The sequence below is a fragment of the Garra rufa genome, chromosome 5, assembly GCF_049309525.1.
Source record: "Garra rufa chromosome 5, GarRuf1.0, whole genome shotgun sequence".
Lineage (NCBI taxonomy): Eukaryota > Metazoa > Chordata > Actinopteri > Cypriniformes > Cyprinidae > Garra > Garra rufa.
Window position 1 is genome coordinate 54,574,937 of NC_133365.1, and position 15,278 is coordinate 54,590,214.

At 29.2% G+C, this 15,278-nt stretch overlaps 1 protein-coding gene across 1 annotated transcript in view; it reads left to right on the top strand.

Annotated features, from left to right (window-relative positions):
• Positions 1-14,840: 14,840 nt before the first annotated feature.
• The window catches only part of LOC141334928 (colorectal mutant cancer protein-like), a 37,022-nt gene continuing 36,584 nt past the window's right edge, over positions 14,841-15,278 (top strand). Inside the window, exon 1 of the mRNA XM_073840152.1 lies at positions 14,841-14,882. Coding sequence (XP_073696253.1) covers positions 14,841-14,882 — 42 coding nt within the window. The remainder of the gene's footprint in view (positions 14,883-15,278) is intronic.

The following is a 15,278-nucleotide window of genomic DNA, read 5'->3' on the forward strand; positions in this document are numbered from 1 at the left end:
ACCATCAAACTATTGGTCTCCCTTTGACCCACATGTTTCCAGCATCCAGCATGACTAAAGGCTTTTATTCCATTCAGAGAAATCGCTGCTAATCATCTGTCAATATTGAGTCTTTTACGCAACTCTTTTCTGAGAGAATAAAGGCCAAAACACTATAAAGGTCTGATGGAGAACGGATGAGTATCACAAGGGCAACCCAAAGCCAAAGACAATAATAGGAAGCTTTTAAAAAGCAGCGAGAGCTCTTAAAACATTCCTGAACAGAGATCAGAACAAAAACATCAGCGATCCGTCCAAACAAGAACATTTCTCGCATTAGCCGAGGAAACTGAAAAAACGGCTGAGGAAGCTGATGGATCTGGGAGGAAAATGCGGCTCAGATTTCACAAAACACAAGCATTCGCTTTCTCTTGTGTATCAGTGTGAATTTTTTTTATTTTATTAATAAAATTATAGCTTTATTCTTATATTCTCAGGTATTTTTTACATTTAAGTTTTTTTTTGTCATGGGCTTTTGTCATTTTTATTAGTTTTTGTTCTTTTTAAATTGCTGAATTTCATTTCACTTCATTTAATATATATTTCTAGTTTTTTTTAAATTATTTTATTATTTTTATTTTATTTTATTATTATTTTTTTTGTTATTTTAGTACATCAAGTGTTTTTGTAAGTCATTTTTATTTACCTTTTTGGTATTTTAGTACATAAAGTGTTTTTTATACATTTTTTCTTATTTGTTATTATTTATTTCAACGTTTGTTATTTTAGTACATTAAGTGTTTATTAATTAATTTTTATTTAAATTTATATTATTTGTTATTCATTTTTTCAGTGTTTCTTATTTTAGTACATCAATGATGATTTTTTTAAAGTAATTTTTATTTACCTTTTTGGCATTTTAGTACATCAAGTTTTTATATTAATTTTGTTATTTGTTATTTATTTCAACGTTTGTTATTTTAGTACATCAAGTGTTATTTCAGTGTTTCTTATTTTAGTACATCATTTTTAGTAATACTTTTTTTAAATAAATTTTTTGTTATTTTAGTACATTGTTTTTTATTATTAATTTTTTTAAACATTTTTAGTATTGTTTACATTTATTTATTTCAGCTTTAACAAAAATGTTTTTAATAGTTCTAGTTAAAACAGTAGTTACCCTGATAACCCTGAAATATGTTCAACTTAAATACAGCTACATTTTTAATAGAAATGTCAGTAACAGTAAGAAAGAAAAAATATTTGTATAAAACAGAACTAATCCCAAAATTTAAATAAATAAATAACAAAAAAACGTATAAAGCCCAATTATGCAATGCCAACATGAACAGGTTCCATGGCATAAAGTTAATTTTATATATAGATACACATATACATAATACAGATTTTAAATTGTTAAAATTTTGAATTCTAGTAATTTTGTTGTGCTTTTGTCATTTTTATTAGTAATTTTAATTTTTAGCTTTTTTTTTAAATATGTCTATAGTTTTCATTATTTTTGCATCATGTTAAAATGAAACGAGAAATGTTGCTTTGGCAACTAGCTGAATTTTTTTGGTTTTTTGATAAATTTTTATGCTTTAATTTTTTTATTTTAAATTGTAATATTTTATTTAAGAAATTATTTTTTAAATGTTTTATTTAAAAATACATTCACATTATATGATTTTAAATTATTTACATTGCTTTTGTCATTTTTATTAGTAATTTTTTTTTTAAATATGTCTATAGTTTTCATTATTTTTGCTATTTTTTCATTTTTTTTTGCTTTGTTTTTTCATTAAATTTTTTTATGCTTTCATTTTTTATTTTAAATTGTAACATTTTAAGAAATAATTTTTAAAATATTATTTAAATACATACACATTAGATCATTTTAAATTATTTACATTGCTCTTGACATTTTTATTAGTCATTTTATTTATTTATTTTTGTTTGTTAAAAATATCTATATAGTTTTCATTCATTTTTAATTTCAGTTTAGTTATTTTAGTTAAAATGAAATAAGAAATAAGCTGCATTGGCTGATGGTTGTTTTTCTTTTTATTTATTATGCTTTTATTTTATTTCTATTCGAGTTTATTAACATTTCTTAAAATAATTTTAGTTCTAACCCTAATGCAGTTGACCTCAAAACTCCTGACACGAATCAAACCCATACAATTTCCATTCTGATTTCATGAAGTGGTCACATATTGCAAGCAAACACATCCTGCAAACGCTCCTGTCATTGTAGTTTGGCGTTCTGATTTATTACATGTCCAGAAATAGGATTGGGAACAGAGAAAGATTAGACGTGCAGGTCTCAATAACCCTCTGTGGGACCAAATAAAGCATAAGTTAAAGGTGCAGAAATGCAGAATGACTGGAGATGATCAAACAGCTGAGATCAGCAAAGAAACAGCACATGCATTTATTACTCACACCTCAATCTGAAAATGCACTGTGAAGCACAAAATTGCCTCTCAATGTGGTACAAAAGCAGCTGAAATACAAAAACGCTATAAAACATGGAATAGAACTAAATCTTCTTCAGTCCTAAGGAGATGCTGAAGTGTTTATTTGATGGTTTTGCTGATGTTGCTGTATCCGACTCCCACACACGTCATCAGGACCTTCTCTCCTCCTTTCTGTTCGTCTTCTACAGGATTCTGTTGCTCGATCTTGAACATGATCTGAAAGAAGTCTCGGATGTGTCTCAGGAACTCGATCCTGCGTGGAAAATGGTTAAAAGATAGTTTCAACAAGGAGAAATCACTGCTAACAGTGTTGTTACCACAGTATATGAGCATGTAAGTTTCCTAAACAAGGGCTTTGCAAGTTGATTTAAATCGAATCATTTAATAATTCTTGAAACAAAAATAACAAAAAGGAAAATGATTTGAATTTAACTAGCTGGCATGGAAATAATTTATATTTAGTTTAGTTTGTTGTACGAAAATAACAAACACTGAAATAATTAATAACAAATTGAAAATAAATAATAATTTAAAAAACACTTTTTGTACTAAAATAAAAATGTGCAAAAAAAACAAACAATGTACTAATACAACAAATGCTGAAATAAGAAAAAACACTTGATGTACTAAAATAACAAAAATGTAAATATAAATGTATATTAAAAACACCTGATATATTAAAATAACATATACTGAAATAATAAAAACACTTGATGCACTAAAATAAAATTAATTAAAAAAACACTTGATGTACCAAAATTACAAACAATAAAATAATTAATAAAAACACACTGTACTAAAAAAATGTAAATAAAAATTGCACTGAAATAAAAACAAACCTAATAAACAATTAAAAACTTGATGCATTTAAATAAAAAAAAAACATTTTTAATAAAATAAAACAATATATTTAAAAATTTAATTTACATTTTTTTTAATCTTTTCCCCCCTCATTTTTCATTTAGTTTAACCTGATGTATTAAAATAAACACTGAAATAGTTAACAAAAAACATCTGATGTACTAAAATAATTAATAAACACTTGATGTACTAAAAAAAAAAATAAAAAAAAATAATAAAAATGAAAAAAAAAAAAAATACTAAAATAAAATTACTAAATTAAAAACTTGATGTATTAAAAAAATGTTTTTTATTTTGTGGATGTTTTCTTTGTTCTTAATAATTAATAATTAAATAAATCATAGAAATATTGAATAAAATTGAATAATTACATTGTAGCTAATATAACCTACAATTATAATAAACATACACTTTAACCAGCATTAATAAAATGTAAAATTCTAATAAAAATATCAAAATGGGTTAATAGTTTTATAAAATTACTGAACTAAAATTAAAAACAACATCAGAAAACATTTTTGTTATTTGAAATCAAAGTTACATGTTAACTGAAATAAAACCACATATTTTTAACCCCCCCCCCCCTCATTTTTCATTTAATTTAACCTGAATAACTGAAATAAATTAAAAACATACAAATAATAAACAAATTCAAACTATTAATAAAAATGTATGACAGTATCTTAATGCTACTGAAAACACACTGATCAAAAGGCAAAATTCTGACGACTTTATCCATTTTCAGCACAAATGTCCTGCACTTAAATGAAGCTGGAGTCCACAGAAGTCGATCCAGCGGAGGTGAAACACGTGTTGGCACCGTCAATCTTCAGTTATCATAGTACTGTACTTGACAGGCACACAGCACCGGTACCATGATAACTGAACATGGACAATTCATGACGGCAGACAGAAAACCGCTGGATACGGACACAAACACAATGGGAAACCAATGGCAAAAAATAGACAGTTCTGGATGCCACAATATTATACACACCGGAGCTCAAAGGTTTGGGATCTGTATTTTTTATTACTGTAATTTTTAGTTTCGCTTTGTTTTGGTTTCTTAACTTTATATATTTTGTTTCATTCCTGTTCTGTTCTGAATTCCGTTACGTTTAAATGATTCGTTTTGGAGTCAGGGTAACTAACTTATAGCTATGTTTATAGTGTTTATAATGTTAATACATAATAATATTTTGCTTGATTTGGTGGTATTATTTCTGATATTACACAATGGGAAACCAATGGCAAAAAAAGACATTTCTGGATGCCACAATATTATATACACCGGAGCTCAAAGGTTTGGGATCTGTACAATTTCATATTTGTGACCCTGGACCACAAAACCAGTCATAAGGTTAAATTTGACAAAACTGAGATTTATACATCATACGAAAGCTCAATAAATAAGCATATTGATGTATGGTTTGTTAGGATAGGACAATATTTGACTGAGATACATCTATTTGAAAATCTGGAATCTGAGGGTGCAAAAAAATCAAAAGACTGAGAAAATCACCTTTAAAGTTGTCCAAATTAGGTTCTTAGCAATGCATATTACTAATCAAAAATTACATTTTGATATGTTTACAGTAGGAATTTTACAAAAAATCTTCATGGAACATGATCTTTACTTAATTTCTTAATGATTTTTGGCATAAAAGAAAAATAAAAATTTTTGACCCATGCAATGTATTTTTGGCTATTGCTACAAATATACCCCAGCGACTTAAGACTGGTTTTGTGCTCCAGGGTCACATATCATAACGTAATTATTTTGACAAATATCACGATTTTATCACGATTCTTTGTTCATATTGGTTTTACTATTTTACAAGTTGTCTGAGCAGAACAGCCAACCTAATTTCCCAATTTTAAAACTAAAACATTACAAGGTAACAAAGTATGAAATAAAAAGAATGGCAGATATCTAGGCCAAAGTAGGCAAAGATAAAAATCTTTTTCGTTATTTTATCTTTGGCATTAAAAAATAAGAACAAAGATAGGCTATATGTGACCCTGGAGCACAAAACCAGTCTTAAGTCGCTGGGGTATATTTGTAGCAATAGCCAAAAATACATTGTATGGGTCAAAATTATTGATTTTTCTTTTATGTCAAAAATCATTAGGAAATTAAGTAAAGATCATGTTACATTAAGATTTTTTGTAAAATTCCTACTGTAAACCTATCAAATTGTAATTTTTGATTAGTAATATGCATTGTTAAGAACTTAATTTGGACAACTTTAAAGGTGATTTTCTCAGTATTTTGATTTTTTTGCACCCTCAGATTTCAGATTTTCAAATAGATGTATCTCGGCCAAATATTGTCCTATCCTAACAAACTATACATCAATAGAAAGCTTATTTATTGAGCTTTCATATGATGTATATATCTCAGTTTTGTAAAATTTAACCTTATGACTGGTTTTGTGGTCCAGGGTCACATATGTTACAAATACACATAATACACAAATAAAACAAACAGTGCTTTAATTTATCAGTCGCATTCAAGATTTCCTTTGTGTTTTGTCTTATTAGCCTACCATTACCTAAAAATAACAATTCTGTCATTTACTCACTCTCAAGATTTTGTAAGCGTAAAACATGTTAAACATAAAACTTATTCTGAATAAAGTGGGTAACCAAACAGTTGCTGGGTCTCCAGTTACTTCCATTGTATTTGATATATTTTTTTCTACTGTCAAAGTCTGTCATCCACATCATTCAAAATATTTTCTTGTGTTCAGCACAAGAAAAAAATGAATAGAGGTTTGGGACAACATGTGACTCAGTAATTCTTTTGGTGAACTGTCCCTTTAATGGCAATCGGCAGCATGTTTAGTTCTGTCGCTTTAAGAGCTGCATGCATCTAATACTCAGATGTGCATCTGTTTTTCTCTCAACTGTTTACTTTCGCTTTAGACATAGCCAACGGTGTTTATATGTAATCCTTGAGTGTTTTGACAGTATTAGCGAATCAGACGCCAAAGATAGATTAGTTCAGTAATCAGGTGCTGTTTGACAGGTTTTTAGCGCATGCGCTTCAGGTTTACATGCTCATGAAAAACAGAAGAAATAACGTTATTAAACTGGCAAGGCTTTAAAGCACATGCACATAATGTACTTTTGTGATTGGGAATAAGTGAGTCAATGCATGCCGTGTTGTACAGTATATTAAGACAAAAAAATAAAAAAAAAATACTGCAATATTTTTTCAAAAGCAGATGCAGACTTTTTAGAATGTCCACAATCAAAAATACTTTTTCAGGATTCTTTGATGAATAAAAAGTTCAAAAGAACAGATTTATTCAAAATAGAATTCGTTTCTAACAATATAGGTCTTTACTATCACTTTTTATCAGTTTAACACATCCTTGCTGGATAAAAGTATTCATTTCTTTCAAAGAGAGAAAGAAAGGAAAAAACTAGTACTTCTACTTTAAATAAATGCTGTTCTTTTTAATGTTTTATTCATCAAAGAATCATAAAAAAAAGTTTCACAGGTTGCAATATTAAGCAGCACAACTGTTTCCAACACTGATAATAAATCAGATTAAATCACATAAGTATGATTTCTGAAGGATCATGTGACACTGAGAACTGGAGTAATGATGCTGAAAATTCAGCTTTGCATCACAGAAATAAATTATATTTTAAAGTATATTAAAATGGAAAACCACAATTTTAAATTGCATTAACATTTTACAATATTACCATTTTATTCAGTATTTTTAATCAAATAAACACAGCCTTGATGAGCAGAAAAGTCTCCGTCAAAAAGCATTACAAATCTTACTGATTCCAAACTTTTGAGCCGCAGTGTACATAAAAAAAAAAAAATTAAATGTTGAGTATACATGTCAAATGGCACCAAGCTAATAGTAAAAGTAAAGATCATGTGGAAAAGAAACATTATATGGTGATTGTATTTTGCTTTTTAATTTCTGAATGTTTACTTGAATACTTAATACTGAAGTCAGATTCCTAAAAACACTTCTTCTGCTTTTATTATTCGTTGATTGTACATATACGAGTGCTTACGTGTAGGGTGAGAGTGGTCCTAACAGCGTTTTAGACACATCTTGTTGTCCTAAAGTCATGTACAAGAGAGCCAAACTCTGATTGGTTGAATCCACACAGCCGCCCTAAGAGAGAGAACAAATAATCAAGGGGTCAAAGTAGGGTTATTATTAGGGATGTCAAAAGTATTTTGGTACCAAGCTGGTTCATAAATGTTAGAAATGTAAGGATGCAATGCAACATAGATATTCCAACAATAAATCAGCACATTGGAATGATTTCTGAATGACCATGTGACACTGAAGACTGGAGCAATGATGCTGAAAATGCAGCTTTCACAGGAATAAATTAGTTTAATAGTATGTTAAAATAGGAACCATTATTTTATACTGTAATAAATTTTTTTGTTGTTGAGCATAAGAGACTTCTTAAAAAAAACATTACAAGTCTTTCTGATCCCAAACTATTAAAAAAAGACTGATATGCAAAATAAAATCAAATAATTAAAACACAAGAGCAAAAAAAAATGCTAGTATTAATAAAAAAAAACTGGGACATGCATTTCACTAATAAGCATAACTATGCTCTCATTTAAAGAGACAGTGATGCATTTAGGAACATTACATTTGCATTTAGAATGAAAAACTAGAAAAACTTTAAACAAGCCAATGCTCATCAAAAAATGACATGCCAATACCAAAAATTTGAATAAAAAATAAAAGTAAAAATTATTTTTAAAAACACTTGATGTACTAAAATTACAAAAATGTAAATAAAAATTAATTTAAAAAAAACTTGATGTGCGAAAACAACAAACGCAAAAAAAAAAAAAAACTTGATGTACTAAACTATAAATAGAAAATTAATAAAAAACAAGATGTACTAAAATAAACACTGAAATAATTAATAAACACTTGATTTACTAAAATAACAAATGCTGAAATAATAAAAATTCATGTACTAAAATAAAACAAATTAAAAACGCATTTCACTAATAAGCATAGCTATGTTCTAATTTAAAGAGACAGTGATGCATTTAGGAACATTACATTTGCATTTAGAATGAAAAACTAGAAAAACTTCAAGTCAATGCTCACCAAGAAATTACATGCAAAATACCAAAAATGTAAATAAAAGTTACTTTTAAAAACACTTGATGTACTAAAATAACAAAAAATGTAAATAAAAATGAATTAAAAAAAAAACATTTGATGTACTAAAATAACAAACACCGAAATAATAACAAAAATGTAAATAAAAATCAATTAATAAACACCTGGGGTCCGTTCTTCGTACCTCGCTAACTCAGTTAGCTGGATTTGATTGTTGACGATTTTGCGTGATCTTGGATCGTTCAGTTCTTCGAAGCTCATCCTGGACTTGCTGTCATAGCAACAGGTGCGCAAGCTTAAACCTGCTCGGGAGCAGGTTTATTTCATGTAAACAGGATTTAGGCTGCGCTCCTAGCGGGTTATGATTGGTTGAAATGGCGAGGTCACATCTGATTGGTTAAAGAGCACGACTGACGCGGACTGACTCACGTGGGTAAAGAAAAGTATCTTGCAAGAAAGTGTATATATGACAAATTCCAAAAAATATTTGGCAGCACAACTGTTAATATTATCCAACATTGATCATTCTAATAATAAATCAGCATATTAGAATGATTCCTGAAGGATCGTGTGACACTTAAGACTGGAGTAACAGCTGATAAAAATTCAGCTTTTCATCACAGGAATAAATTCTATTTCAAAGTATGTTAAAATATATTAAAAAAACAAAAAAAAATTATTTTATTTTGTAAAAACAATTTGCAATATTACTGTTTTTTCTGTATTTTTAATCAAATAAATGCAGTCTTGATGAGCATAAGAGACGTCTTTAAAGACTATTACAAGTCTTACTGACCCCAAACTTTTGAACGGTAGTGTATAAAAATATAAATAACATATCAAGGAAAAAACATGTAACATGGGCAGCATTAACGCGTTTAATTTGTTCACTACTTTTTGCCAGCCCTCTCTCCTTGCTTTTCCAGCCTTTGCAGTATTCCCTTGCGTTTTAATTAAACTCTGAAACTCCCGAAATCCCTCAATCAAGAGTTCTTGCTCTGCTGCAGAAAAATACTGAGCGCGCTCCTTCGTCATGTTCACCGACCAATCAAAGAGTTGCCGATCAATGTTTCTACTATCGATACGTAGCCCCTTTTAAGCCACCCAGTGATCTCAAATAACTTCATCCAGCTATACTAATCATCAACAACAAGTGCGTTCGGAGAACCGGAATAGCGAGCTCATAGTTAGCGTGATGATTTGATCTTGGATGTGTCATTTGATCTTGGATGTAGTAAGCAAGGTACGAAGAACGGACCCCTGATGTACTAAAATATCAAAAATGTAAATAAAAATTGATTTAAAAAGCACTTGATGTGCTAAAATAACAAACGCTGAAATAATAAATAACAAAAATGCAAACAAATTTATTTAAAAAAACACTTGATGTACTAAAATAACAAACAATAAAATAATTAATAACAAAAATGTAAACAAAAATTAATTTAAAAAAACACATGATGTACTAAAATAACAAACAATAAAATAACAACAAAAAAATAAACAAATTAATTAAAAAAACACTTGATGTACTAAAATAACAAACAATAAAATAATTAATAACAAAAACATAAACAAAAATTAATTTAAAAAACACTTGATGTACTAAAATAACAAAAATGTAAATAAAAATGAATAAAAAAAAAACACTTGATGTACTAAAATAAAAAAACGCTGAAATAAAGACTTGATGTGCTAAAATAAACACTGAAATAATAAAAAAACACTTAACTAAAATAAAATAAAAATTAATATAATAAAATAAAACAAATAAAAACATTAAATACTTGATGAAAAAAAAAAAAAAGTTTGATGCACTAAAATAACAAACTGAAACAAAAAAGTGATATACTAAAATAAAATATTAAAATACAAAAACAAAAAGGCTAGTATTAATGACTAAAAGTACTAATGACTTGTTACTTAGTTATGCATTTCATGTGCAAAATGAAATGCATTCATGAACTCAGTACATGAACTGGGACATGCAATTCACTAAAAAACATAACTATGTTCTCATTTAAAGAGACAGTGACACATTTAGGAACATTACTACATTTGCATTTAGAATGAAAAGCTACAAAAACTTTAAACAAGTCAATGCTCACCAAGAAATGACATGCCACTATTATCCAGAAGAGACATTTACGTCCTGATAAACGGCTTGGTTTGAGCATCTAATGTTCATTTTCTGTTTAATGACGGATGACGAACGCTCTGAAACTTTCCCATAACACCTGGTGGAAAAGTCCCAAACATTTGCCTCCATGAGCATTAATGAAGGTGAGACTCAATCCCTGAAAACCACTCTGAGACCTCAACGCTCTCCACATGATACTCCTGTCATATGCGGCTGCACGAATCATCAAATGTAATTATGAAGCCGCACACTGAACGTCTTTGTCAAACCTGCATAACAACCGGCCGCATGTTTTTAAGACATGAGTTCTCCAGAAACAACCGTCTGTGCTGCTCAGAATCGGCCATATGAGACCATGAAGATCATGTTTCAGCAGAAATTTATTTATTTATTTAACACTTCATTAGCAGCAGAAAGCAAGCAACTAAAAGACTCAGAAATTAGCAAGACATTTAAGATTATTATAAAACAAAATCCTAAAATACACTGAGGTGACACTTTATTAAATGCAATATATCAGTCAAAACATTGTTTTGTATATTTCGCAGAAAATTAAGCCTAATTTAGGCTCATTATGATTATATGTATTGTGGCATTACTTTCTATGACAATTAAACACATTTTACCCTAAATTTCTCAGTAGTGCAATGTAAAAAATTATATATTTACATATTACATATTTTATCCAGGCTTATAACAGTTAACTAAAACTGAAATAACATTTAAAACCATTAAACAGACATTTTTGTTACATTAAATAAAACAAAGCTAACTGGAATAAAATATAACAATATTTTAATTTCAGCTAACTGCCAAGGTTTCTCACTGTAATATAATTTAAATTGATGTACTAAAATAGGAAGGAATAACAACAGGTTAAAAAAAATGTATAGACATATAAAAAAAACTATGTTTTAAAGTTTATGTTTGCATACACTGTGTATATTTATTATGTATATATAAATACACACACATGTATATATTAAGGAAAAATATGCTAGATTTGTATGCAAAATAACAAATAATATGAAAGTGTTTACATACAACTATTTGTAAAAAAATATATACACATGTGTGTATATTTATATATACATAATAAACAGTTTGCTTTTTGTTGGATTTACTGATCTATATTGCTCATTAAAATGAGAATATGTGACCCTGGACCACAAAACCAGTCATACGGTTAAATTTTACAAAACTGAATAAATAAGCTTTCTATTGATATATTGTTTGTTAGGATAGGACAATATTTGGCCGAGATACATCTATTTGAAAATCTGGAATCTGAGGATGCAAAAAAATCAAAATACTGAGAAAATCACCTTTAAAGTTGTCCAAATTAAGTTCTTAACAATGCATATTACTAATCAAAAATTACATTTTGATATATTTATAGTAGGAATTTTACAAAAAATCTTCATGGAACATGATCTTAACATAATTTCCTAATGATTTTTGACATAAAAGAAAAATCAATAATTTTGACCCATACTATGTATTTTTGGCTATTGCTACAAATATACCCCAGCGACTTAAGACTGGTTTTGTGGTCCAGGGTCACAGTCTTGTCTGTTCTCTTCAGCATATTGAAAATTCAAACGTGAACAAAAATAAATGCAATTAAATGTGTTATAATTAAAATATGAAAATTAAAATAACGGGTAATAATGAATTATGACAGAATTTTTACAGCCCTGTCCGTCAAAATGATGGGCAATGTAACAGTGTAACGCAACCTCTGATATACACACACACTGCAGAATTTTGGCGTAAAATGTTTCAAATTTTCGTGAAAAAAAAAAGTGAGTAATGGAATTTTTCATGCAAAACAAATAAATTTTTCCTTTTGATCTCACAGTGAAATGACAGATCTTGATGAGAGTCATTCAGGTGGACACTGGCTGCGGTCAATGCTCTTGTCCCACTGACACAAACAAGGACAGGAGCGTGTCAGTGACCTTACAGCTCTGCCAAAACACATTCAATACAAACAAGCCAATGCGTCATTCAGAAAACTGCCGAAAATAACCTGACTCATTCTCAAAAACACAAAAACAACATCTATGAGTGCTGGCTGATCAGATGAAAAAACCAACATCTAATATTAAAGAGCTCATGCAGGTTGGCACTTATGCTACCGTGTTATTAACAGGATTGGGCATCAGGAACAGGTTTTATTTTACTAAAACACTCCCATGTTTTCTGCATCTCCAACATAAATTCAGTTTAATTACTGAATGATTGCTCATATTAAAATAAGAGGTTCAAATCATCCATGTCTGGTTGTAATAATTGCCTTTTTAAGCTGAGTTTTTGCACCATTAAAAATAATGACTGGTTTCAAACAGGTTTAAACACTTCACCTGTCTGCCATTGGTTGAACAAACAAGTGGCTCCGCCCCCAACAACACCGCATTGGCTGATGTGTCCTGTCAGCCCATTAAAAAAAACTAACTGCTAGTTTTTATAAAAATACATATTTTTAAAAATATAAAAATAAATTCATTTAAGAAATAAAAATTCTAAAGAACTTTAAGAATAACTTGCTTCTTATTGTATGTAGTGCATTGAATTATTCAGAATGTTTATATTGTTTATTGCATTTAAAAAATTAAGAAAATGATTAAATGCATATACATATAAGAACTTGCTATTATTAATAACTAAAAGTGCAAGTAACTTGCTACTATGCATTTCACATGCAAAATATAAAATAAAATGAATCAAAAAAACTAAATTCATAAAATAATAATCCAAAAATGAAAAGAACATGCTCATTTAATCTTTAAAAGTAATAACTTGCGCCTTAGCTATGCATTTTATTTGCAGAACATTTATATTACATTTAAAAAATAAATACAATAAATGGATTAAATGCATAAATATATAAAGAACTTGCTATTATTGATAACTAAAAGTGCTAGTAACTTGCATTTCACAATCAAAATAAAAGAAATAAACATGAAAAAAATTGCATTAAATTAACAAATTTATAATAAATATAAATAATAAAAATAACTTGCTTGTGTTATCACTAGACGTACTTGTGACTTAGTTATGCATTTTATGAGCTAAATAAAAAAACAAATACAATAAAATAAATAAATTTATAAACAAGGTTATATAAAAATGCTAGCAATAAAAAAATAAAAAGAACTTGATCATATTAATAAGTACGAATAATGTGCTACTAAGTCATGCAAAAATAAAAAGATAAGAAATAAACAAAAATAAAAATCATACAAAAAATTATATAAAAAAGTAAAAGTACTAATAAAATGCTATTTACTTCAAGAAATGTCTTAAGTCGCTGGGGTATATTTGTAGCAATAGCCAAAAATACATTGTATGGGTCAAAATTATTGATTTTTCTTTTATGCCAAAAATCATTAGGAAATTAAGTAAAGATCATGTTCCATGAAGTTTTTTGTGAAATTCCGACTATAAATATATCAAAATGTAATTTTTGATTAGTAGTATGCATTGCTAAGAACTTAATTTGGACAACTTTAAAGGTGATTTTCTCAGTATTTTGATTTTTTTGCACCCTTAGATTTCAGATTTCCAAATAGATGTATCTCAGCCAAATATTGTCCTATCCTAACAAACCATACATCAATAGAAAGCTTATTTATTGAGCTTTCATATGATGTATATATCTCAGTTTTGTAAAATCTAACCTTATGACTGGTTTTGTGGTCCAGGGTCACAAATAAGCAAAACATGAATATGGTAAAACATTAGTGATCATTTAAAAAGAAAAAGTGCAATAAAAGCAAAACATGCTGAACATGGTACGTACACATTTTTGCCATTAAAAACACACTAGCAAAAAATCTACAATTTGAAGACTGTAAAAGGAATCAACTCACATCATGTTTTCTAGTTTATCCAACCAGACCACAGTCAGAACTAGTCTGCATTCAGGAGTTGTTTACTACAGAGACCAACCACCAGCTATACTGATTAACCTCAACACAAACACACGCGTGCAAGTACACACACTCACACACACACACACACACACACACACACACACACACACACACACACACACACACACACAAATGCATGCATAAACACGGTGGTTGTGTGTGCAATCAGTCAGCGTCTTTAAATATTAACAGCCCTAAAGAGACGCCCTCTAACGCCCCTGAAAACACACAATCAGCCCATTTTAACTCAACTCACATGCCTCAGAGCGAGACTGCTGGCGTTTGTCTTCCCCATGTGCGCACTATGAAGGGAGCATATGCTGAGTGTTTATCTGGTGTCAGTACAGTGAGTTACAGTGGATTAGATGTTTGTAATCTCCTTTAGCAGAGCACATCTAATCGCTGCGGCCCGCCGGCTCTCTCAGCCCGCTCTCAATCACAAACTCACACTTTCTCATCCAAAAACCTACATTTTCCTAGCATGCCTCTGCACCAGGGCACTGTAAAATAATCGCATCGCTTTCAAGATTGGAATCAAAATGTGAGTGGGAACAAACACTTTTCAAAGTAACGGTCAGATCTTAGAATTTTTTTAGAATCTGAAACACCTCTCATCTGTGATTGGTTAAACCAATGGGTAGCCCCGCCTCCCAAGCCACCCTATTGGTTGAGTTTATAATTTTACGTAAACCATTCAAACAAAAATAATATTGATGCAGCTAGTGATACAAGAATTGCACAC